General features: G+C 42.8%; 1 protein-coding gene across 2 annotated transcripts in view; it reads right to left on the bottom strand.

The window, feature by feature from the left end:
* The window catches only part of LOC126164356 (cystathionine beta-synthase), a 161,033-nt gene extending 150,678 nt beyond the window's left edge, over window positions 1–10,355 (bottom strand). The window contains exon 1 of one of the 2 annotated variants that reach the window (XM_049920233.1): window positions 10,229–10,355. In XM_049920233.1, coding sequence (XP_049776190.1) covers window positions 10,229–10,235 — 7 coding nt within the window. In that variant the 5' untranslated portion in view covers window positions 10,236–10,355. Of the gene's footprint in view, window positions 1–9,750; window positions 9,890–10,228 lie in introns of those variants that run through there. The other variant, XM_049920234.1, reaches the window with a different exon arrangement.
* Between the last annotated feature and the right edge of the window lie 13,074 nt (window positions 10,356–23,429).

The raw sequence follows: 23,429 nt of genomic DNA, 5'->3' as shown, positions 1-23,429 counted from the left end.
CATACTATCTGTTATGACGGTCTCATTTATTTTGTCGTCGCTTACGACACACATGTTGTATAATCGTAAGATACTAATCACTATCGATGTATGAAGACCTCTATGACATTTTTGGCTCTACCAGTAAACAGCGATTAAGTACGTAATCCGCTGTGTGGTAACTCCGATTGCTGAAGTAACCTAAAACAGCGCACTGCCTGGCACAGCTTATACGGGGTCTTTTCGTAGGAAGGTGTAAAAATGTAACAGGACATAGAGAATGCTCCAGTGAACAGTTTTAGGTAGGAAACCCGGGGTCGGAGAAGCCAGCTTAAGGAGATATGGAAGTAAACCGTTATTAGCCGGTGTCCATTATTTTATATTCGCCTAATATGATGCTGTAAGTGCTTTTAAGTGAGAACGAGACATTTTGTTAAGTGTGTGTTGTCGTTACCATTTACGTCAGTTAACAGATTTGTGACGGTTTAATCTTGTAGTGCTAATTGTGTATTATTTCAATTCGGTATACAGGAACCTGATGGTCAGCCGAGCAAAACTCGTTGTTTAAATACAGTTCTTACCAGCAGCACATTGTTTTAAGCATGATATTTTTCAAATACCCACAACCCGTGGGGCGTCATTTACTGAAAATATACTCTGCATTCACTATGCAATCATCTCCCCGCCCTGCCCTGTCAAATCATCCCCCCAGCACCGCCATCTATTCGCTAAACCTTCAACTCCATCACAACACTATAATTTCTCTTGCACATTACATAAATACATAATAACATAATTAAATGACATTACACACATATGACGAATAACAGAAAAACAGTACACCTCTAGGTCATAGAGAAAACTAGCGGTAACATTCGCAACAGTACACAAAACACTTGAGGGATATGTTGCCAGAAAGATGCAAGATTTACGTCGACAAATACATCGTTCTGAAAAGCAACATGGGATTAGGCCAGAATCAACCGCTGCACAAGGATGAATAACTCGTAATCGCGCGAGCAGACGGCGTTTCCTGATGTGAACGAAAACTAGGCACGACGTACTGTTAACTACAATGAACATCTTTTAAACGAAATGTGTTTCGATCTAGAAAGGAAGCCAATTTCTGAATATATCACATTGTAGACCACTGAACGTGTTTTATTTCGATAAAACGGAAGGCGTTTGGTGACAAAAACACGCACTTTCTTGTCGTTGCAAAGAAGGAATAAAAATACCTTGAATAATTCCATTTTAAATTCCCTGAGCGTTCGATATGGGCTATACTGCACTGTTACGTTCATAGCAGAGCGACCCTGAATCCTTACGACGCCTACGTCCCTGAAACCAATCAATGCCTATTTGCATACCTGCTTGATAACGACTCCGAACACTGCAACAATAATCTAGAACCGTAATTCACTAGCATGTCGTACGCCTTTTCTTTACGGATGCATTGGACTTCCCCAGGATCCTTCCCAAAAAAATAAGTCTTCCACTCGTTATGCTTAATACTTTTCATTTATTTATTTCATTGTATCAGAAACACACACTGTAACTTACAGGTTATCACAAATATTAAGAAAAATACTTCAAACAGATTGGTCCTGACAATAAAAATATTCGAAACAGATTCGTCCTATAAGCTTTACCATTTCTGCTAATAATTAATGGCATAGACTAATTATATGCTACACAAACATACAGGGTGAGCCAGAATTACAACAATGAACTTTCGAAGGTGGTAGTAGTATGGACCAAAATAAAAAACAGATGTTTAGCAAACATGGGCTCCAAAGTGCTTACCTTAAGAGCAATGAGCATTCGTTCGTCTTGCTGTGAAACACATCCCTTCCACTGAAGAAGTGTTCATAGTTCTTAAGGTATCCATTTTGGAGCCCATGCTTACTGGACATTTTTTCCTTGTTTTGATCCATACTAATTTCTCCCAAAATATGGAAAGCAAAGAGCTTGCAATAGAAAAGATGCGCCTGACAGTAGCGAAGATTTACGAGTACTCATAAGTTTTGATGTACGCTTTTTAGCGTCCTTGTTTACTCGTCTCGAAACTTTTCAGACGTGGCTGATGTGCTGCATCTTCCCACAGTCGCACTGTGACGATGTTATGACGTGAATTCTATGGAGATGGTGTCGTCATCAGTCGTGGTTGAATTCCAGTCTGGTAACGGACATTACTAAATGGGTCTTGTTCCCTTTGCCAGTGGCTCAGCGTTTCGTATCGCACTTTTTGGCGCACCAATGTACCTTCGGCACGTTTGAATGGATTTGCTTGTAGCATGTGACGCGTGCAGATCTTCCGTCTTCCACGCCACGTTCCATTCACTTCTAGCCTTGACTCTGGCTAAACCAATTATATCTCCAACCGGAATGCTTCTCTCTTGTATTCCATTTTCTTCTGCGTTCTTTGCTAGTTGGTCAGCCTTCTCATTCCCACAATGCCAACACGTCCCATAGTCCGTAAAAAAGTGTCGTTTATTCGTAGTTCTGACAGAGCAGCAGCCATTAGGTGTGGCAGACAGCAGCTCTCTCTGTCTTTACGAGCTGATGTTACTGTTTGAAACGCGGAGAGTGAATCCGGTAATGCTCAGCTTGGATTTTACCGGGTGATGATAAAGTCAGTATAAATTTGAAAACTGAATAAATCACGGAGGTACAAATTGACACACATGCTCGAAATGACATGGGGTTTTATTAGAACCAAAAAAATACAAACGTTCAAAAAATGTCCGACAGATGGCGCTTCTCTGATAAGAATAGCAATAATTAGCATAACAAAGTAAGACAAAGCAAAGATGATGTTCTTTACAGGAAATGCTCACTCAATATGTCCACCATCATTCCTCAACAATAGCTGCAGTCGAGGAATAATGTTGTGAACAGCACTGTAAAGCATATCCGCAGTTATGGTGAGGCATTGGCGTCGCATGTTGTCTTTCAGCATCCCTAGAGATGTCGGTCGATCACGATTCACTTGCGACTTCAGGTAACCCCAAAGCCAATAATCGCACGGTCTGAGATCTGGGGACCTGGGAGGCCAAGCATGACGAAAGTGGCGGCTGAGCACACGATCATCACCAAACGACGCCCGCAAGAGATCGTTCACGCTTCTAGCAATATGGGGTGGAGCGCCATCCTGCATAAACATCGTACGTTCCAGCAGGTGTTTATCAGCCAGGCTGGGGATGATGCGATTCTGTAACATATCGGCGTACCTCTCACCCGTCACGTTAGCAGTTACAAAACCAGAATCACGCATTTCCTCGAAGAAAAAAGGCCCGATAACGGTAGATGTGGTAAATCCAACCCACACCGTGACTTTCTCGTCGTGCAACGGAGTTTCCACGACAGTTCTAGGATTTTCGGTAGCCCAAATTCTGCAGTTGTGGGCGCTGACAGACCCTCGGAGCGAGAAATGAGCTTCGTCGGTCCACAACACGTTACTCAACCAATCGTCATCTTCCGCCATCTTTTGAAACGCCCACACCGCAAATGCCCTCCGCTTCACTAAATCGCCAGGTAACAGTTCATGATGCCGATGGATTTTGTACCGATAGCATCGGAGGGTACGCCTAAGTGCCAACCAAACAGTAGTGTATGGAATGTCGGTGCGACGTGCGACTGCACGAGCCCTGACTTCCCAGTGCATAGACGAACCCGCTACAGTCTCCATTTCTTCCCGAACTGTCTCAGCAGCATTACGCCTTGTGCTCGGTCGGCCACTACGGGGTCTATCGTCTAAACAATCCGTGGCTTCGAACTTCGAAATCATTCTCGCCACAGCTGCATTTGTCAACGGACCTTTACCCGTTCGAATCCCCTTCCTATGGCGATAGGATCGTAACGTTGAATTAGCATATTACCCATTCTGATAATACAGCTTCACTAAAAGCGCCTTTTCAGGTAACGTCAACATGCTGCGACTGCTGGCGCATCTGATTCTGATTACAGCTCCTTTTATACACGATTGTCATGCGCAGTCACTGACGTTTTGCTGTCCAGCGCCATCTGTCGGACGTTTTGTAAACTTTTTTTTGTCTAATAAAACCCCATGTCATTCCAAGCATTTGTGTCAATTTGTACTTCTCTATCTACATTATTCCGTGATTTATTCCGTTTTCAAATTTATACTGACTTTCCGTGGAGCCTATTACGTATCAGACATCCGCAGGACTGTCAGCTGTTATTTATTTATTCCAATGGGCGTTAACTTTCCTGCAGTTAATTTTTTTGTTTCATTTTCATGTTCTCTTTATTTTGACCTACGTACAATCGAATGCGACACATACAAACTCATCTGCATGTCCCTATTCGGCGTGGTACCTGAAGATGGTGCAATATTGTCTTGAAATCGATTGTATTAATACTTCAGAAATACCAAAGTAAAACAAAAAATACCTCTGTGGGGAAACTGGCCCTCACTGGAATAAATATTGTATCTTAGTTCTCTTTCAGTGGCTAATTAGTTACGCGACTTTCTGTAGAAGGAATGGTCCGCTCTTTTCATTTTTGGTACGTACATAGGAGGAACAGAGAACGGACTCATCATATACGGACTCACAGGCGCGCGCCGCTTCCCCCCCCCCCTCCCCGCCCCTCCCCCCCCCCCACACACACACACATAGCACTTGGCCATTGTTGGTACTCTAAATAGACACAAGTATCTACACTCCCCCAATAGATATGCAGCCACAGTTATTGGAAGCCATCCAACTGGACTTACGGCAATCCGTGTGGTAGCAACCACAAGCGCTAAGCAGATGGTGCGGCAGGGTCTCCTGGGAGCTGGGGGTTCCTTCCGCCAAAAATAAAGTAAAAATGTTCTTAAGGAGAATTAAAAGTGGAAAGGAAGAGTAGAAAAAAAGGAAATACGACAAACGTCGATGATTTTTCATGTTGTCGATTTAACCAAATATCTGGGGTTTGCAGTTACGAGCGACTTAAATTGCAACGATCACATAGATAATGTTGTGGGGAAGGCGAACCAAAGACTGCGTTTTATTGGCAGAACACTTAGAAGATGTAACAGGTCTACTAAAGAGACTGCCTGCACTATACACTTGTCCGTCCTCTGCTGGAGTATTGCTGCGCAGTATGGGATCTTTACCAGACGGTACTGACGGAGGACATCACAGAAAAAAGGACAGTACTTTATGTATTATCGGGAAACAGGGGAGTAATTGTTAAGGATACAACACACGAACTGGTGTGGCAAACATTAAATAAAGGCCCTTTTTGTTGCGGCGAGATCTTTTCACAAAATTTCAATCAACATTTTTCTCCCCTGAATGCGGAAATATTTTGTTGACTCCCGCCTACAAAGGGCAAAATGGCCATAGTAATAAAATAAGAGAAATCAGAGCTCGTACGGAAAGATTTAAGTGTTCGATTTTTCCCACGTCTGATAGGAGAGTGGAACGGCCGAGAATCTGAAATTGGTTTTGTGAACCCTCTGTCAAATATTTGGATCTGAATTGCAGACCAGTGGTGTACATGTAGATTAGATTATTGTACGCAATAATGCACAAAAGAGAACTGCGCCACTGTGTACAAAAAAAAAATGTTTTAAGTGAAGAGAAACGTACAATTAAGAAAACGAGTATTTTAATACACAGTGGACTAAACTACACATAACCCATCTAAGGGAAAAGAAAGATCATCTTGGAAACTTCACTCAGCCCAACCCCGTTCCTCAACAGTAAATAGTCTTAAATTAAATCTAACTTACAATTTAACAAGAATACCGGGTAAACCCGAAATCCACGGTTATAATTTCCGTGCCTGTTCAGGGATACTTTCTGATTATTTTGGTGCAAGTCATCCTTGGTCTTCGGTGGCTCGTTGCTGAATAATAGAGCAATGAGTTACTCAGTTTGTTTTCCCATTTATCTTCGTTTCCGTGAAAATACCTTTCACAGTAGTCAAAAAGAGTGTAATATGTAGTCACAAAAATGTACATCACAAGACACACAATAATGCAATAGTCCCCACATGCACAGCTCCATAGTAGGGTCTCATACGCGAGGTGCATATCGGCCAAAATATAAAAAAAAAAAGAAAAAAACGAGATAGTACTGCCAGTGAGTGAAGTGTTGTTGATGATCAGTAAACTGGCCATCAGTGATGTCGACGGCGAGTACTCTGTGTGAATGGAACAAGCTTGCTTCCAAAAAGATACACGGCGCATACCGTCCACATTTGCACAATCGTGCAGGTATTTTCAGTGCAATACAGACACGTACAGCAATGGCGGCAACAACTCAAACGACGTACAATTAGTATATAATGAGCCACAGGATACCACCGGTCCGTTATACCTAAATACTCAGACAATATCGCGCGGATAAAATTGAAATTTTGTCGGTGGAGTTTGACTTCACCTTGTTGAAATGCAACTGAAGTAATACGGATTGTCGTCGTGGCAAACAACTCTTACACTGATACAAACAACATCACGAACTGGCCCAGCGTCAGGAAAAGGGGTCCCACTAACGTCTTCCATGCTATACCAAATGGTGCAGTTAGTGTGTTTATTATTATAGCTGTCAAACCAAGTGCCAGTGATACAAGCAATTGCGCAACGACAATACTGCCCATTGAATTTCATATGGAGGATATGTCACGTCATCCGTAGTTGTCGGTGTTTCCCTGTAGACCTTTTGCTTCAGTTTTCCGCACAATTAAAAGTCCTGAGGTGTTACATCTGGCGCGCGTGCAGTACTTCTGTCACAGAGCCCACAGGTTGTAATTACGGCCATGGTACTAATATGACTAATGTCCGCCCATTTTGTACAGGTAATTATTAGCACAAAATGGACTGCACGCTCACCAGAGTTAACGCCTCTGGTCTTTTACATGGAGACAAACGATAACAAGATGTCTTACAAGGAAAGACGGACCACTTCAGAACACTTCAACTGCAGTATAACACTGGCCTGTGAGCAGCTAACAGTACAGATGAAATTCAGTGTGCTGTACTGTCTTCTAAAACCACATTACGGTATGTCAGATCTACATTTCGAGCTTCGATTACATTTGGTAGACGTTTCTGGGACTCTTCCTGTACCTTTCTACTATTATTGAGCAAATACCACGGATGTTATGTAGTTGAAGTCCTCTTCGAAGGCTCTTTGCATCGGTACAGAAAAAGGTATATAGTTACTTTAAAACAAAGAAAGTTGCTGTCATATGTGAGCAGCTATAAACGTACAAAGTTTCTTGCGTACGTCAGTAATTCGCCACATTGTCCGATGCAGCTCAGGGAGCGCTGCATCTTCATATGTTTGCGCCTTCTTGACATATTTGGGGTGACTGGTCCTTGCTGCTTCACCCTGTATCTGTAATGTGCATATCTTCTGCCAGCGATCATTTTTGGCGATATCCTGAAATGAAATGTCGTGTGCACAGCTCCATCACCGTATCGTCTTCGTTAACCCGAACTGCATAATCCAATCTTTTTGAAGCCCTATTATATGTTTAGTCTACCGATCCTCCTATGGATAAGATTGTGGCCGCCTATATCATGTTTTTCCTTCTTTAAAATTCCCCCCATATAATTCTGTCTTAAGTTTGTTCTATATAACAACCTTCAAACCATAATTCGCTCGCAGCTTTAGTTCCTTAAGTATGCGCTTTGTATCGCAAGACTAATGATTTATTTCTTTTATCTAGTTTTCCCACCGTCCACGATTTGCTGAAGTAGCAAGTACCAGTACGCTCCAAACGCAAACTTTCAGAAACGCTTTCGTCATTGCCAAATTAATCACCAGTACACGAAAGCACAAATACGAACATCGTCGTGCACGCTGCAACCTGCGCCAATTAAGAACAGATGTTTTTGCGTGACGTGTGCTTTTCAAGTGCGCAACTCGATGCCAGAGGTGATTGGCAGCTGTCGACGAAAGTGGCGCCGCCAACAGAGAAGACTGTTTCGCAAATTGAAGGTCGCCCGCCAGAAATGACAACGTGGTCCGAGCCAAAGAGACACTTAGCTTATTTTCGTTAATCAGGACGCGTGATCGGCGTTGTTTATTTTCGCTTAAGCTCTGCATCACGAACATATAACCGTTTCGATATTTTTTGTTTCTCCTCAGATAGAAAAACATCAACAGTTCTTCATAAGCTTGTTTTGGTTTCTATGAAGCAGAGTCATCACATCGCCCGACAGTGTGTTTTCCTCATCCAATCCTTTCCCCGGAGCTACATCACTTGAAGGGCTTGTGTCGACAATTATTAAATCTGGACGTTCGAGACGACAAACGAAACAGTAACACACGTTTCGTTGAATCGATGAAATTAGAGAGTACTGCCACAGAAGACGTACTCACCAGCCATGAGTTAATTTTCGTTTTCTATCTCTTGCTCGGCCTCCGGGCAGAATACCTTACGCTCTCCATTGAGCTTTACTCACAACATAAAATGAAGTGAGACACAAATTTTGGAATCTTTAATACAAAACACCATTCCCCTCCTTAATCTGTAGTTGCATTGAGTCACTAAGCTTGCTTCAGTAGCCACAGAACCCTGCACACATTTAAGAAACTACCATTCCTGGAACTACGGATAACTGTTGCTTTAAATGACATTGCAGCTATCGGTACGTGATCCTTTAAATGACATTGGAGCTATCGGTAACTGATGCTTTAAATGACACGAATTAAATGCGGAAAACAGTTGTTTAATGTGAACGTCGTTCCCGGTGGGCTTTCAAAGTTGTTGATGGCAGTTGTGTTTTTCATGTTATCCATACAGAAACACACTATCTGCATTGTCTTTGGTTACAGCGCTACTATTCGAAATTACCAGTTTGATAAGGCAAACGAAATAGGGCATTTATGTTTAAATAGATCGTTTCCACCACCGTTTTTTTTTTCTTTTAACGTAAGGCGACACCATCCCAAGAATCTTTCACCACAAGGAGGAATAAAGAACCAAAAACTTACGTAAGCTTCAACAAATGTGCATCTTGTGAACAGCCGTCTATGAAGATGGACCTGTCGGTTTGACACTGGTTACTGCACTGCTTACGCAAATAAATTGCATTATCAGTAGCGGCTGGTTGCTGAGTTCTTCTTTGAAAGAATCAGCCCACAGATCAAGAGAAAAAGCTAAATATTCGTACATGCTGAGGCAGCAAGAAATAAAATATAAGCGTTGGAAAGGATGTTGCCGAATAAGCGATGGCAAAACAGCTGACTTTTGTTCCGAATGATATACATACAGTAAATGAATTAATATAACAGTGAGAATAAGAGTTGCTACATACATCGTATGTTTTATATTTGCGTTATAATACTGAGAACAGCGTGGTATTACGATACACTAAAAAAGCTACGCTCTGCTACTATTTGACAGTGTTTCCGTATGGCAACAAAACAATAATTTATTCATAGAGCTGGAGATTTTGCAGGTTTTTCTCACACGTTCACCACGCTATTTGTAAATCGTTCAACGTCGCTAGAGCAAATTCACGAAAAAGCGAATCTCCAAGAACGACAACAAACACTGCCAACAAAAACAACACCCATACGCTACATCAAGGAAAAGGAAGCTATTCCTTTTCGTACGCCAGTGATAATCAAAGTTATTACAAAACAGATGGCAAAGAGAATTCATTGTTTCTTTTTCAGCGATATGCACCACGGAAAGTAAAGACAAACGACTCGCGACTCATGTAACAAAACACGGTGCTTGTCCAACCCAAGTAACTAACAAGTAACAAGGAATACAGCGTCGATGTGCTGTAAAACTTACTTTATGTGAGGCTGCCTGAAGACGCCAATGCCACCGATAGAAATGTGACACGGGTACGGAATTCGCAGAACGGTTATCGCTTATCCGCTACGTAGCAGTATTCAAGAGCTGCTGACGCACCGCTCGACTGAAACGACTAGATCGTAAACACTGCTCCAACAGACTGCGCAAAGCTGCAATCGTATGGTCAGACATCAATCACTCGAGTATCCTCACAGATAAAGCGCACTCACAGGAACACTATACAGTGAGTTACGGTAATGTCGTCCATGTACATAGCCTAATTGACAATGGACAATAGTTGCACTGAGTGAAAAGTGAAGTTATTGCTATTTTTGAAGGAGAAGGGATGTCACTTAAGCGCAATAGCGTCACATGGAATGCCGGAGCACCGTGTTGTACGAGCACCTGGCAGAACACGTGCGCCGTTAAGGAAGCGGGCTTGGCGGCAGGCCAGGAATTTCTCGCGTGTACTTACTCTCCATTGTGTACGGTGCCCCGTCTCGTGCTGTGGGATGCCGGGTGGTACTGTAGCTTTCCACGCTGGCGAATCTGGCCAGCGCGTTAGCCTACGCACAATGGTGGGGGGTGGAGGGGGTTCGCCCCATGGCGGCCGCTGGTGGGGAGGAGAGGGGGCAGCGTCCTTGACAGTGGGCGCGCCGGTCCTATCCTGACCTGCCGCGCGAAATCCTGTGCTGACGCTCTCCCTGTCTGCCAAAATACGGCTCTCAGTCCGTGTAGTTTTCTGCGAACTAAATGTAACATTAGGCAGCAGAGGGCAACACTTGTCCGATCCTCTATTTCGCCACTATTTTATGTGAAGTGTTTCTAACTTCTATATAAATAAATATATTTTATGGGTAGGGGTAGTGCAGGAGTAGGTATAATAATGAATAAAAAAATAGGAGCGCGGGTAAGCTACTGCAAACAGCATAGTGAACGCATTATTGTGGCCAAGATAGACACGAAGCCCACGCCTATCACAGCAGTACAAGTTTATAGCCGCCCGAAGTGACCGAGCAGTTCTAGGCGCTACAGTCTGGAACCGCGCGACCGCTACGGTCGCAGGTCCGAATCCTGCCTCGGACATGGATGTGTGTGATGTCCTTAGGCTAGTTAGGTTTAAGTAGTTCTAGGGGACTGATGACCTCAGAAGTCCCATAGTGCTCAGAGCCATTTGAACAAATTTATATGCCAACTAGCTCCGCAGATGACGAAGTGATTGAAGAAATGTATGATGGGATAAAAGAAATTATTCAGATAGTGAAGGGAGACGAAATTTTATAGTCATGGGTGACTGGAATTCGGTAGTAGGAAAAGGAAGAGAAGGAAACGTAGTAGGTGAATCTGGAATGGGGGTAAGAAATGAAAGAGGAAGCCGCCAGGTAGAATTCTGCACAGAGCATAGCTTAATCATAGCTCACAGTTGGTTCAATAACCATAAAAGAAGGTTGTATACATGGAAGAGGCCTGGAGATACTCGAAGGTTTCAGATAGATTAAATAATGGTAAGACAGAGATTGTAAGACATTTCCAGGGGCAGATATGGGCTCTGACCACAATCTATTGGTTATGAACTGTAGATTAAAACTGAAGAAACTGCAAAAAGGTGGGAATTTAAGGAGATGGAACCTGGATAAACTGACTAAACCAGAGGTTGTACAGAGTTTCAGGAAGAACATAAGGGAACGATTCAGAGAAATGGAGGAAAGAAATACAGTAGAAGAAGAAAGGGTAGCTTTGATGGATGAAACAGGGAAGGCAGCAGAGGATCAAGTAGGTAGAAAGACGAGGGCTAGTAGAAAGCCTTGGGTAACAGAAGAGATTTTGAATTTATTTGATGAAAGGAGAAAATATAAAAATGCAGTAAATGAAGCAGGCAAAAAGGAATACAAACGCCTCAAAAATGAGATCGGCAGGAAGTGCAAAATGGCTAAGCAGGGATGGCTAGAGGACAAATGTAAGGATGTAGAGGCATATATCACTAGGGCTAAGATAGATACTGCCTACAGGAAAGTTAAAGAGACGTTTGGAGAAAAGAGAACCACTTGTACAAATATCAAGAGTTCAAATGGAAACCCAGTTCTAAACAAAGAAGAGAAAGCACAAAGGTGTAAAGAGTATATAGAGGGTCTGTACAAGAGTGATGTACTGGAGGAAAATATTACGGAAATGGAAGAGTATGTAGATAAAGATGAAATGGGAAATATGATACTGTGTGAAGAGTTTGACAGAGCACTGAAAGACCTAAGCCAAAACAAGGCCCCGGGAATAGACAACATTCCATCAGAACTACTCATAGCCTTGGGAGAGCTAGCCCTGACAAAACTCTAACATCTGGTGAGCAAGATGTATGAGACAGGCGGAATACCCTCAGACTTCAAGAAGAATATAATAATTCCAATGCCAAAGAAAGCAGGTATTGAGAGATATGAAAATTACCGAACTATCAGTTTAATAAGATATATATGACGGTAGTATCTGTTCCCGAAAGAACAGTTACCGTTGATGACCATGCAGCTTTTGCTAGAATGAAATGATAGTTAAATGGACACCCTAGCTGCAAACAGGCGTTGATATATTTCATTGGGGACATGTTGAAAATGTGTGCCCCGAGTGGGACTCGAACCTGGGATCTCCTGCATACATGGCAGATGCTCTCTCCATCTGACACACCGAGGGCACAGAGGATTGTGTGAGTGCAGGGTCTTATCCCTTGCACGCTCCCCGTGAGACCCACATTCCCAACATGTCCACACCATTACATTCGTAGTGCGCCTAATAGATGTTTGCCCATCATACTCATTACTCGTGGCAGATTAATCTACCAAGTCCCGTATCAGCTAGGGTGTCCATTTAACTATCATTTCATTCTAGCAAAAGCTGCATGGTCATCAACGGTAACTGTTCTTTCGGGAACAGATACTACCGTCATATATAGTTAAAATATGGAATCCCGGCCATTGACCTTCTTGTGCGAACGCACACGCTATGCCCGAACTTGTACGGGACTTGGTAGATAAATCTGCCACGAGTAATGAGTGTGATGGGCAAACATCTATTAGGCGCACTACGAATGTGGTGGTGTGGACATGTTGGGAATGTGGGTCTCACGGGATAATTCCCTGTAGTCGCGCTATCCTCTGTGCCCTCAGTGGCTCAGATGGATAGAGCGTTTGCCATGTAAGCAGGAGATCCCGGGTTCGAGTCCCGGTCGGGGCACACATTTTCAACATCTCCCCAATGAAGTATATCAATGCCTGTTTGCAGCTAGGGTGTCCATTTAACTGTCATTTCAGTGTAATAACCACGGCTGCAAAATACTAACACGAATTCTTTACAGACGAATCGAAAAACTGGTAGAAGCCGACTTCGGGGATGATCAGTTTGGATTCCGTAGAAAGGTTGGAACACGTGAGGCAATACTGACTACGACTTATCTTAGAAAACAGATTAAGGAAAGGCAAACCTACGTTTCTAGCATTTGTAGAGAATGCTTTTGACAATATTGACTGGAATACTCTCTTTCAAATTCTGAAGGTGGCAGGGGTAAAATACAATTTGTAAAGAAATCAGATAGCGGTTATAAGAGTCGAGGGGCATCAAAGGGAAGCAGTGGTTGGGAAAGGAGTGAGACAGGGTTGTAGCCTGTCCCTGATGTTATTCAATCTGTATATTGAACAAGCAGTAAAGGAAACAAAAGAAAAATTCGGAGTAGGAATTAAAATCCATGGAGAAGAAATAAAATCTTTGAGGTTCGCCGATGACATTGTAATTCTGTCAGAGACAGCATAGCATCTGGAAGAGCAGCTGAACGGAATGGATAGTGTCGTGAAAGGCGGATATAAGATGAACATCAACAAAAGCAAAACGAGGATAATGGAATGTAGTCGAATTAAGTCGGGTGATGCTGCGGAAATTAGATTAGTAAATGACACGCTTAAAGTAGTAAAGTAGTTTTGCTATTTGTGGAGCAAAATAACTGATGATGGTCGAAGTGGAGAGGATATAAAATGTAGACTGGCAATGGCAAGGAAAGCGTTTCTGAAGAAGAGAAATTGTTAACATCGAGTATTGATTTAAGTGTCAGGAAGTCGTTTCTGAATGTATTTGTATGGAGTGTAGCCGTGCATGGAAGTGAAACATGGACGATAAATAGTTAAGAAGAGAATAGAAGCTTTCGAAATGTGGTGCTACAGAAGAATGCTGAAGATTAGATGGGTGGACCACATAACTAATGTGGAAGTATTGAATAGAATTGGGGAGAAGAGAAGTTTGTGGCCCAACTTGACTAGAAGAAGGGGTCGGTTGGTAGGACATGTTCTGAGGCATCAAGGGATCACCAATTTAGTACTGGAGGGCAGCGTGGGGGGTAAAAATCATAGAGGGAGACCAAGAGATGAATACACTAAGCAGATTCAGAAGGATGTAGGTTGCAGTAGGTACTGGGAGATGAAGAAACTTGCACAGGATAGAGTAGCATGGTGAGCTGCATCAAAGCAATCTCTGGACTGAAGACCAGAGCAACAACAATTTTATGGATCATTCTGTGGCTGTACTTTTAAATTACAAAGAAACAGACGCATAACTTAATTCTGCAATTAGGACGTGTTTCGGAGACTAGCGCCATTATCAGGCTATAGTTTTGCCTATTAGCTCAACTACATTACTCCCAAGCAAATTTCTGCTGTCACAAAGAGTGAATACGTAAACCCCAAATGCAGAGTTCTCGAGGAAAATACTGATCGGAAATAAGTAATTTAGACATTGTTGTTGGCTTGATGACATGGCTAATAAATAAAACTGTCGCCAGATAAACTTCCGAAATGCATCTTAAGGAAACAAAGTCTAGTGACTGGTTACATTATGTTTGTTTATTTACAGTTTCTGACTTCTTGTTGTAAATATCGTACTATCTGAAAACAGCAACCGTCTTAGGTTAATGCATCTTTGTAGCTCTTTCGAATTCCGGTATGTTGGAACTACTGTCTCAAATATTGTTGTTTTTGTCTTCAGATTGACGACTGGTTTGATGCAAGTCTCTGCGTTAGTGTATCTTGTGTAAGCCTATTCATCTCTGCAAAACCACCGGAACCTACGTCCATTTGAACCTTTTTACTGCATTCGAACCTTGGTCTCACTCTAAAATTTCCACTGCCAAATTGACAATTCCTTGACGCCTCAGTATGTGTCCTATCAGCTGATCGCCTCTTTTAGTCAAGCTGTACCATAAATTTCCTTTTCCACAATTCAGTTCAGTACCTCCTTGCACCCGTGATCTGGGGGGAGAGTCTTTGATTAGCAATTAAAGAGTCTCGGTCCCGCGCTAGAACCCCGCAACTGCTTAAACTTTGAATAAAAATCAGCATCAATGGTGGCTGAAAACTTCCAGCAAAAGAAGTCACCCTCATTTAGCCAATGGCCTTGTTAAAGAAGGCGGAGGAGCAGACAGAGGTTCAGGGCAGTCTCTCCCCCTTGTGGAGGGAAGCAGCCCCTAAGGGTGGAAGAATCAGCTATGATTAACGACATAAGGATTCAGAAGGCAATGGAAACCACTGCATTAAAGACACATAATGTGTATCCACAGGACATGTGGCCTGTAAATAAAAAAAGTGTCATGGATCTCCAGGTGGGGACTGCCAAGTGGGAGGTGACCATGAGAAAAAGATTGAATAACCAACGAAAGGATTACGTTCTATGAGTAGATGCACAGAATGTCGAAAGTTTGATAGTGGTAGAGAAGCCAGAAAATCTGAAAAGAGAAAAGCTAAGGCTCAATCTAGATATACTGGGGATCAGTGAAGTGAAATGGAAAGAAGACAAGGATTTCTGATCAGAGCAGTATACAATAATATCAACAGCAGCAGAAAATGGTATAAAGAGGTGTGATTTGTTAGGAGTAGGAAGGTAAGGTAGAGAGTGAGTTACTGTGACAAGTTCCGTGACAGGGTTTTCTCATCAGAATCAACAGCAAAACAGCATCAGCAACGATAATTCAGGCGTACATGCTGATGTTGCAAGCTGAAGATGAAGAGACAGAGAAAGTATATTAGGTTGGTTGGTTGGTTGTTGGGGAAGGAGACCAGACAGCGAGGTCATCGGTCTCATCGGATTATGGAAGGACGGGGAAGGAAGTCGGCCGTGCCCTTTGAAAGGAACCATCCCGGCATTTGTCTGGAGCGATTTAGGGAAATCACGGAAAACCTAAATCGGGATGGCCGGACGCGGGATTGAACCGTCGTCCTCCCGAATGCGAGTCCAGTGTCTAACCACTAAAGTATATTAGGATATTGAAGAGGTAACACTACGTAAAGGGAGATGAAAAGGGGGACTGGAATGATGTTGTACGGACAGGAGTATAAGAAAGGGTTACAGGAGAATGTAGACTTCATATTAGGAATGAGAAAGGCTAATTGAGTTTTGCAATAAATTTCAGTTAGTAACAGCGAATATTTTGTTCAAGAAGTATAAGAGGAGGAGATACACTTGGAAAAGGCCGAGAGATACGGGAAGATTTCGGTTAGATTACATGATGGTCAGGCAGAGATTCCGATATCAGCTAGTGGACTGTATCACCTACAGAGAGACTGTGAGGACAAGATTAGAATAATTATAGCACGCACAGACGCATCCAGACAGTTCAAATATGTGTGAAATCTTATGGGACTTAACTGCTAAGATCATCAGTCCCTAAGCTTACACACTACTTAAATTATCCTAAGGACAAACACACACACCCCCGCCCGAGGGAGGATTCGAACCTCCGCCGGGACCAGCCGCACAGTCCATGACTGCAGCGCCCTAGACCGCTCGGCTAATCCCGCGCGGCGCATCCAGACATTCTTCCTGCATTCCATACGCGAACGGATCGGGAAGAAATCCTAGTAACTGGTACAATGTGACATACCCTCTGCCATGCACTTCACTGTGGTTTGCAGAGCATCCATGTAGATGTAGATGTAAGGTGTACGCAGGAGCAGATATAGACTCAGACAACAATTTAGTCGTGATGAGGAGTATGCTGAAATGAGAGAGATTAGTCAGGAAGAATCAACGTGCCAAAAAGTAGGATACAGAAGTACTAAGGAATGAAGAGATACACCTAAAGTTCGCTGAGTCTATATATACTGCGACAAGGAATAGGTAAATAGGCAGTTCAGTTGAAGAGGAATGAACATATCTGAAACGTGCAATCACAGGTGCTGGAAAAAAAAAACAAAGTAGGTAACTGCAAAGAAACCATGGGTAGCAGAAGAAATACTTCACTTTACCAATGAAGAAAGGAAGTACAAAAATGTTTAGGGGAACTCAGGATGACAGAAATACAAATCACTTATGAATGAAATAAATGGTAATTGCACGGAAGCTAAGGTGAATTGGCTTCATGAAAAAGTAAAGAAATCAAAAAAGAAATGATTGTGGAAAGGGCTGATTCAACATATAGGGAAGTCAAAATAACCTTAGGTGAAATTAAAAGTATGGGCTGTAACATTAATAGTGCAATGGGAAATCCCCTGTTAAATGCAGAGGAGAGAGCTGTTAGATGGAAAGAGTACATTGAAGGCCTCTGTGAGGGGAAAAACTTGTCTGATGACGTGACAGAAGAAGAAACGTAAGTCGATGTGGAAGAGATAGGAGATCCAGTATTAGAATCAGAATTTAAAAGAGCTTTGGAAGACTTAAGATCAAATAAGGCAGAATGGATGTTACCTAACATTCCATCGGAATTTCTAAAATCATTGGAGGATATGGCAATAAAACGACAATTCACGTTGGTGTGCAGAATGTATGAGCCTAGCGATATACCACCATACTTTCCGAAAAACATCACTCACACAATTCCGAAAACTACGAGCGTCGACAAGTGCGAGAATTATCGCATAATCAGCTTAACAGATCTGCATCCAAGTAGCTGACAAGAATAATGTACAGAAGAATTGAAAAGAAAATTTAGCATGTGTTAGATGACGATCAGTTTGGCTTTAAGAGAGATAAAGGCCCCAGAGATGCAGTTCTAGGAAGCCAGAGGGAAAGACGGGTAATAAATAATATGTACAAGAAACAAGAGGAAACAATAAGATTGGAAGACCAAGAATGAAGTGTTCGGATTAAAATGAGTGTAAGACAGAGACGTAGCCTTTCACCTCTGCTGTTCTAAGAAGCAGTGATAGAAATAAAAAAAAGGTTCAAGAGCGGAATTAAAATTCGAGGTGAAAGGAAATCGACGATGAGATTCGCTGATGACATTGTTAACCTCAGTGAAAGTGAAGACCAATTACAGGATCTGCTGAATGGAATGAACAGCCTACTGAGTACAGAACACGTATTGACACTAAATCGAAGAAAAACGAAAGTAATGTGAAGTAGCAGAAAATGATCACGAAGTAGATGAAGTTAAGGGATTCTGCTACCTAGGCAGCAAGATAACCCACGACAGACGGAGCAAGGAGGACATCAAAAGCAGACTAGCACCGACAAGCAGGGCATTCGTGGTAAGAGAAGACTACTAGTATCAAATATAGGCCTTAATTTGTGGAAGAAATTTTGAAAACGTACGTTTGGAACACAGCATTGTATGGCGGTGAAATACGGATTGTGGGAAAATTGGAGAAGAAGAGGAAGCATTTGAGATGTGAAGCTACAGAAGAATGTTGAAAATTAAATAGACTGATAAGGCAAGGAATGAGGAGGTTCTTCGGGGAACTGGCGAGGAAAGGAATATATGGAAAATACTGACAAGAAGCAGGGACTGGATGCTACGACTTTTGTTAAGACATTGCAAACTAACTTCCATGGTACTAGTGGGAGATGTAGACGGTAAAAACTGTAGAAGAAGGCAGAGATTGGAATATATCCAGCAAAAACGAAAGATGTAGATTGCAAGAGTAAGTTCGCCACTATGTGTTTCTGTATGAAATTTAGCCCAAATTTCCAAACAGTACACAAACTGTTTCATACCACATGGAGCAATGTAGTAATGCGTAATGATAAACCTTCTTTAAACAGAGGAACGGGGAGAGTAACTATTTCAATGATAACGATTTTAGAATGAAGTATTTATTGAATTTCGAGTAAAACTTGGCGTGATCTTTACATTTGACATTGATCTGAACAATACTATGCTTCACAAAGTGAACAATGATTTGAAAAGAGTACAACGTTAAGAGAAAGTTTCTATAAAAAATCAAACCGCTTAATCAGTAGACATGTTAATGCATGAGTTGGGGAAGTGGGGTGGTCTTCCTCTCACCTCTGAGGAAGTGAATTAGGTTCGCTAGCTTCCGACAAACTAGCTCGGTAGAGCTGCAGTCTTAAACTTCTCTTTTATTAAAAAAAATTATTCAATGTTTAAGCTCTTTCCGCCTTTCAATATGTACATCATATTGATGTTTGCTGTCCTTTACAATATATTTTTCTTCACTTAAGAGATACGGTCACAAGCCAACACGCACTACTAAACACATCCATCGCCTACCACTCGTCAACTAACAACGTATCAGACTGTGCAGAGGCAAAGATTGTGCCACAAGACCAAAGATTGTTTAACGGTAACATAGCTTGTTCTCTCTCTGACGTGCACGTCGATAACTTACAAAAATAAAAAATGACATGCCCACCTTACATTGGTGCTACTCTGAGATGAAGAGAAGGAATTCATGGCGGGCTGTATCAAACCAGTCAGAAGACTGTTATTCGATCTGCCAATCTAATCTGTTCTTCAGTATTCTTTCACAGCGCCCCGTTTCAAAAGTACTGTTCTCTTCTTGCCCGAACTGCTTATTGTCTACGTTTCACTTTCATATAAGACTACAATACAAAGACCTTCACAATTGTAGGACTCATTATAGTCATTGTAATTATATGAGAAAGAATAATTACAAACCGTTCAATCATATTTAGAGCTTACATTGATATTTTATGTCAACAAATTCCTCTAAGCCATTGGAGAAGAGTCGAAGGCCTCGGGAAAAATATTGCGGCAATATTACTTTCAACCGGTTGCAGTACCAGCACAGCAAAGGCAAATCAGTCAGCTATCCAGACTGTTGTCCCTGTAACTCCTGAAAATTCTGCTGCCCCTCTTCAGGAATTGTAGGTTGTCTGGTGTGTCCGCAGATACCCTCGCCCCCCGTTGCCGTTGGGCCACCGGTTCTTGAATTAATTATTTTCAAAGTGAAAAGATCTCAGCAATAACATTATGGAACATTTTCAAAAGAATAATTCTTAAAATGAACTCATTGGTGTCCTTATGAAAAATTTCATTTCACTTTCACAACATATTGTGCTGTTATTCGCACTCCAACGCAGCATTCAGTCCTTTCATTTACCGTGCTTTACGTGAAATTTACTTCTCTTTCTTGTTTAGCGAATATAGTGGAGTCGTGTTCAGACGCCTGGAACACATTCTTGACTCTAGGCATACCTCTGAAATCTTTTCATCCACTTCAGGCCCAGAAGTGTCTTTGTAACGCAAGTTCAAGTAGATGAAGTTACTACCAACATCAGGTAGGGGTGAATCTACAGTACCGGCCATTAAAATTGCTACACCACGAAGACGCGAAATTTAACCGACAGGAAGAAGATGCTGTGATATGCAAATGATTAGCTTTTCAGAGCATTCACACAAGGTTGGCATCGGTGGCGACACCTACAACGTGCTGACATGAGGAAAGTTTCCAACTGATTTCTCATACACAAACAGCAGTTGACCGGCGTCGCCTGGTGAAACGTTGTTGTGATGCCTCGTATAAGGAGGAGAAATGCGTACCATCACGTTTCCGACTTTGATAAAGGTCGGATTGTAGCTTATCGCGATTGCGGTTTATCGTATCGCGACATTGCTGCTCGCGTTGGTCGAGATCCAAAGACTGTTAGCAGAATATGGAATCGGTGGGTTCAGGAGGGTAATACGGAACGCCGTGCTGGATCCCAACGGCCTCGTGTCACTAGCAGTCGAGATGACAGGCATCTTATCCGCATGGCTGTAACGGATCGTGCAGCCACGTCTCGATCCCTGAGTCAACATGGGGACGTATACAAGACAACAACCATCTGCACGAACAGTTCGACGACGTTCGTAGCAGCATGGACTATCAGCTTGGAGACCACGGCTGCGGTTACCGTTGACGCTGCATCACAGACAGGAGCGCCTGCGATGGTGTACTCAACGACGAACCTGTGTGCACGAATGGCAAAACGTCATTTTTTCGGATGAACCCAGGTTCTGTTTACAGCATGTTGATGGTCGCATCCGTGTTTGGCGACATCGCGGTGAACGCACATTGGAAGCGTGTATTCGTCATCGCCGTACTGGCGAATCACCTGGCGTGATGGTATGGAGTGCCATTGGTTACACGTCGCGGTCGCCTCTTGTTCGCATTGACGGCACTTTGAACACTGGACGTTACATTTCTGATGTGTTTCAACCCGTGGCTCTACCCTACATTTCAGCAGGATAATGCACGACTGTATGTTGCAGGTCCTGTACAGACGTTTCTGGATACAGAAAATGTTCGACTGCTGCCTTGGCCAGCACATTCTCCAGATCCCTCACCAATTGAAAACGTCTAGTCGATGGTGGCCGAGCAACTGGCTCGTCACAATACGCCACTCTTGATGAACTGTGGTATTGTGCTGAACCTGCATGGGCAGCTGTATGTGTACACGCCATCCTAGCTCTGTTTGACACAATGCCCAGGCGTATCAAGGCCGTTATTCTGGGTACTGATTTGTCAGTATCTATGCACCCAAATTGCGTGAAAATGTAATCACATGTCCAATGAATATCCGTTTATCATCTGCATTTCTCCTTCATGTAGCAATTTTAATGGCCAGTGGTGTAAATTTTTGTCCTTTAATGAACACGCTAGATGGTCGCAGTGCTTGTTAACGATTTGTTTTTAAACCTGTAAAGTGCATTTAGTTTTTTCTTTAGTGGGACAAAACGGGAGGCCTATTTGTAGATATTGAAATGTGGAACAAACACTGTACCATGAGATAGACTTGATCTGCCAAAATGGTCACATAATCTTCGACGGTAATGCGACGTTGCAGAGCCCACGGAATACCACCATATGGCTACCCAAATTATTACCGAACCCCTGCCATGTTTCGTTCTTGGGACGTAAATTCGGCCAGAAACTGGAAACATTATCAAACAACACTCATCTTAACAAATGACTTTCTTCCATTACTCTATAGTCCAGGTATTATGGATTCGGCATCACGTTTTGCTGTTGACATCTGTGTCAAAGATATTGGAATTTAGTTCGCCCTGTAATTCCCAGCTTATGGTTTTCTCTCCTTTCGTGTTGTGTTAGTGCCGACAGAGTTCGCGACGTTCAGTTCTGCAGTAATTTTTGCAGCTGTCGTCCTCTTACTTTACGTCACAATCCTCTGCAGTGACTCTCTATCACAATCATTCAACACACTTTCGTCCGCGATGTGACTTAGCGGATGATGTTTTTCCGCTTTCCTTATATGGGTATACATCTTCGATAGGGTGCCTCTCGGACCTCCAAACATTCCGGCTGCCTTGGTTTCATCAGCGTCCACCACACGAGCGCCAACAAATTGCCCTCGTTCCAACTGACTTCTAATACACGCACAACTGCGCAGTACACTGTTCTGACCATGACCGACACTTGCGACGTTCTGAGGACATTCCACAAGTGTTGTTAGTGGTCAAGTACAGTGGCGCCATCTGCAGTCTTGGCTAGTATGTACGTTTATGCTCAAGCATGCTTTCTCGCTGTGTTTCCGTATTTTGTGCAAAAAATAGCTCCGTGCGTTTCATACCTGCCTGGTCGGTATTTACGTTATTTGTTCCTCACCTCACCCCACTCTCACCTCTCGCTTTTCCCTTCGGTAATCATCACAAGCTTCGGCCCTCTACAGGGTGTCTCTGTTTCCCTTGGAAAAGCTTACGTACATCAGCGTACATACGGTGGCTCTAGCTAGCAAAATAGCTATCTACATGTCCTCGGCTCACACAAACTCCGCAACTTTTACCTGCTCGACACACGAAATCCACAATTTGCCCGAAACTGCCCTTACCGCCACTACACGATCTTCCAAACTGTACTCCGTTCGTCATAAGAATAAACCTCATGTAATCATTACACTATGTATACTTCTGCGTTTGCTGCAACCTCATTGGATTTCGTTTTACGTGGAGCGGAAGCCAAGTTTTCTTTAGTAGAGCCAAGAACAGTAATGAAGATACGTTTTATACTGTGCGTTACGCGTACATCAACTCAGCCATAATTCGGTACAACAGCTTTATCGGTGCATTTAACTTGGACGGCACTGGCCAGCCACCTGGTTCAACTAACCTGCCGCGATGTGAAGTTGCAGTAAAGATGTAAAAAGAGACGAGCAGAGAACAACATAGCCTTGAATGTCATTTAATTTTTGAACAGGAGAAAATAATGGCAAAACTCAAACGATACGCTTCTAAGGTGATCTGATGGAAAACATAACCTGCTCTCGGTCTTAGCTACTATATTATTGTGATTAAAAACAGTGCAGCTCCTCGTCTTGCGGTAGCGTTCTCGCTTCCCGGGCAAGGGGTTCCGCGTTCGATTGCCGGCAGGGCCAGCGATTTTTTCCTGCCTCAAGATGACTGGGTGTTGTTGTGCCGCCATCCTCATCATCATTCATCCCCATTACGGTCGGAG

Source organism: Schistocerca cancellata, chromosome 1, assembly GCF_023864275.1.
Source record: "Schistocerca cancellata isolate TAMUIC-IGC-003103 chromosome 1, iqSchCanc2.1, whole genome shotgun sequence".
Classification (NCBI taxonomy): Eukaryota; Metazoa; Arthropoda; class Insecta; order Orthoptera; family Acrididae; genus Schistocerca; species Schistocerca cancellata.
Note: the sequence above shows the minus strand (reverse complement) of the source record. Positions and strands in the feature narration are given on the sequence as shown.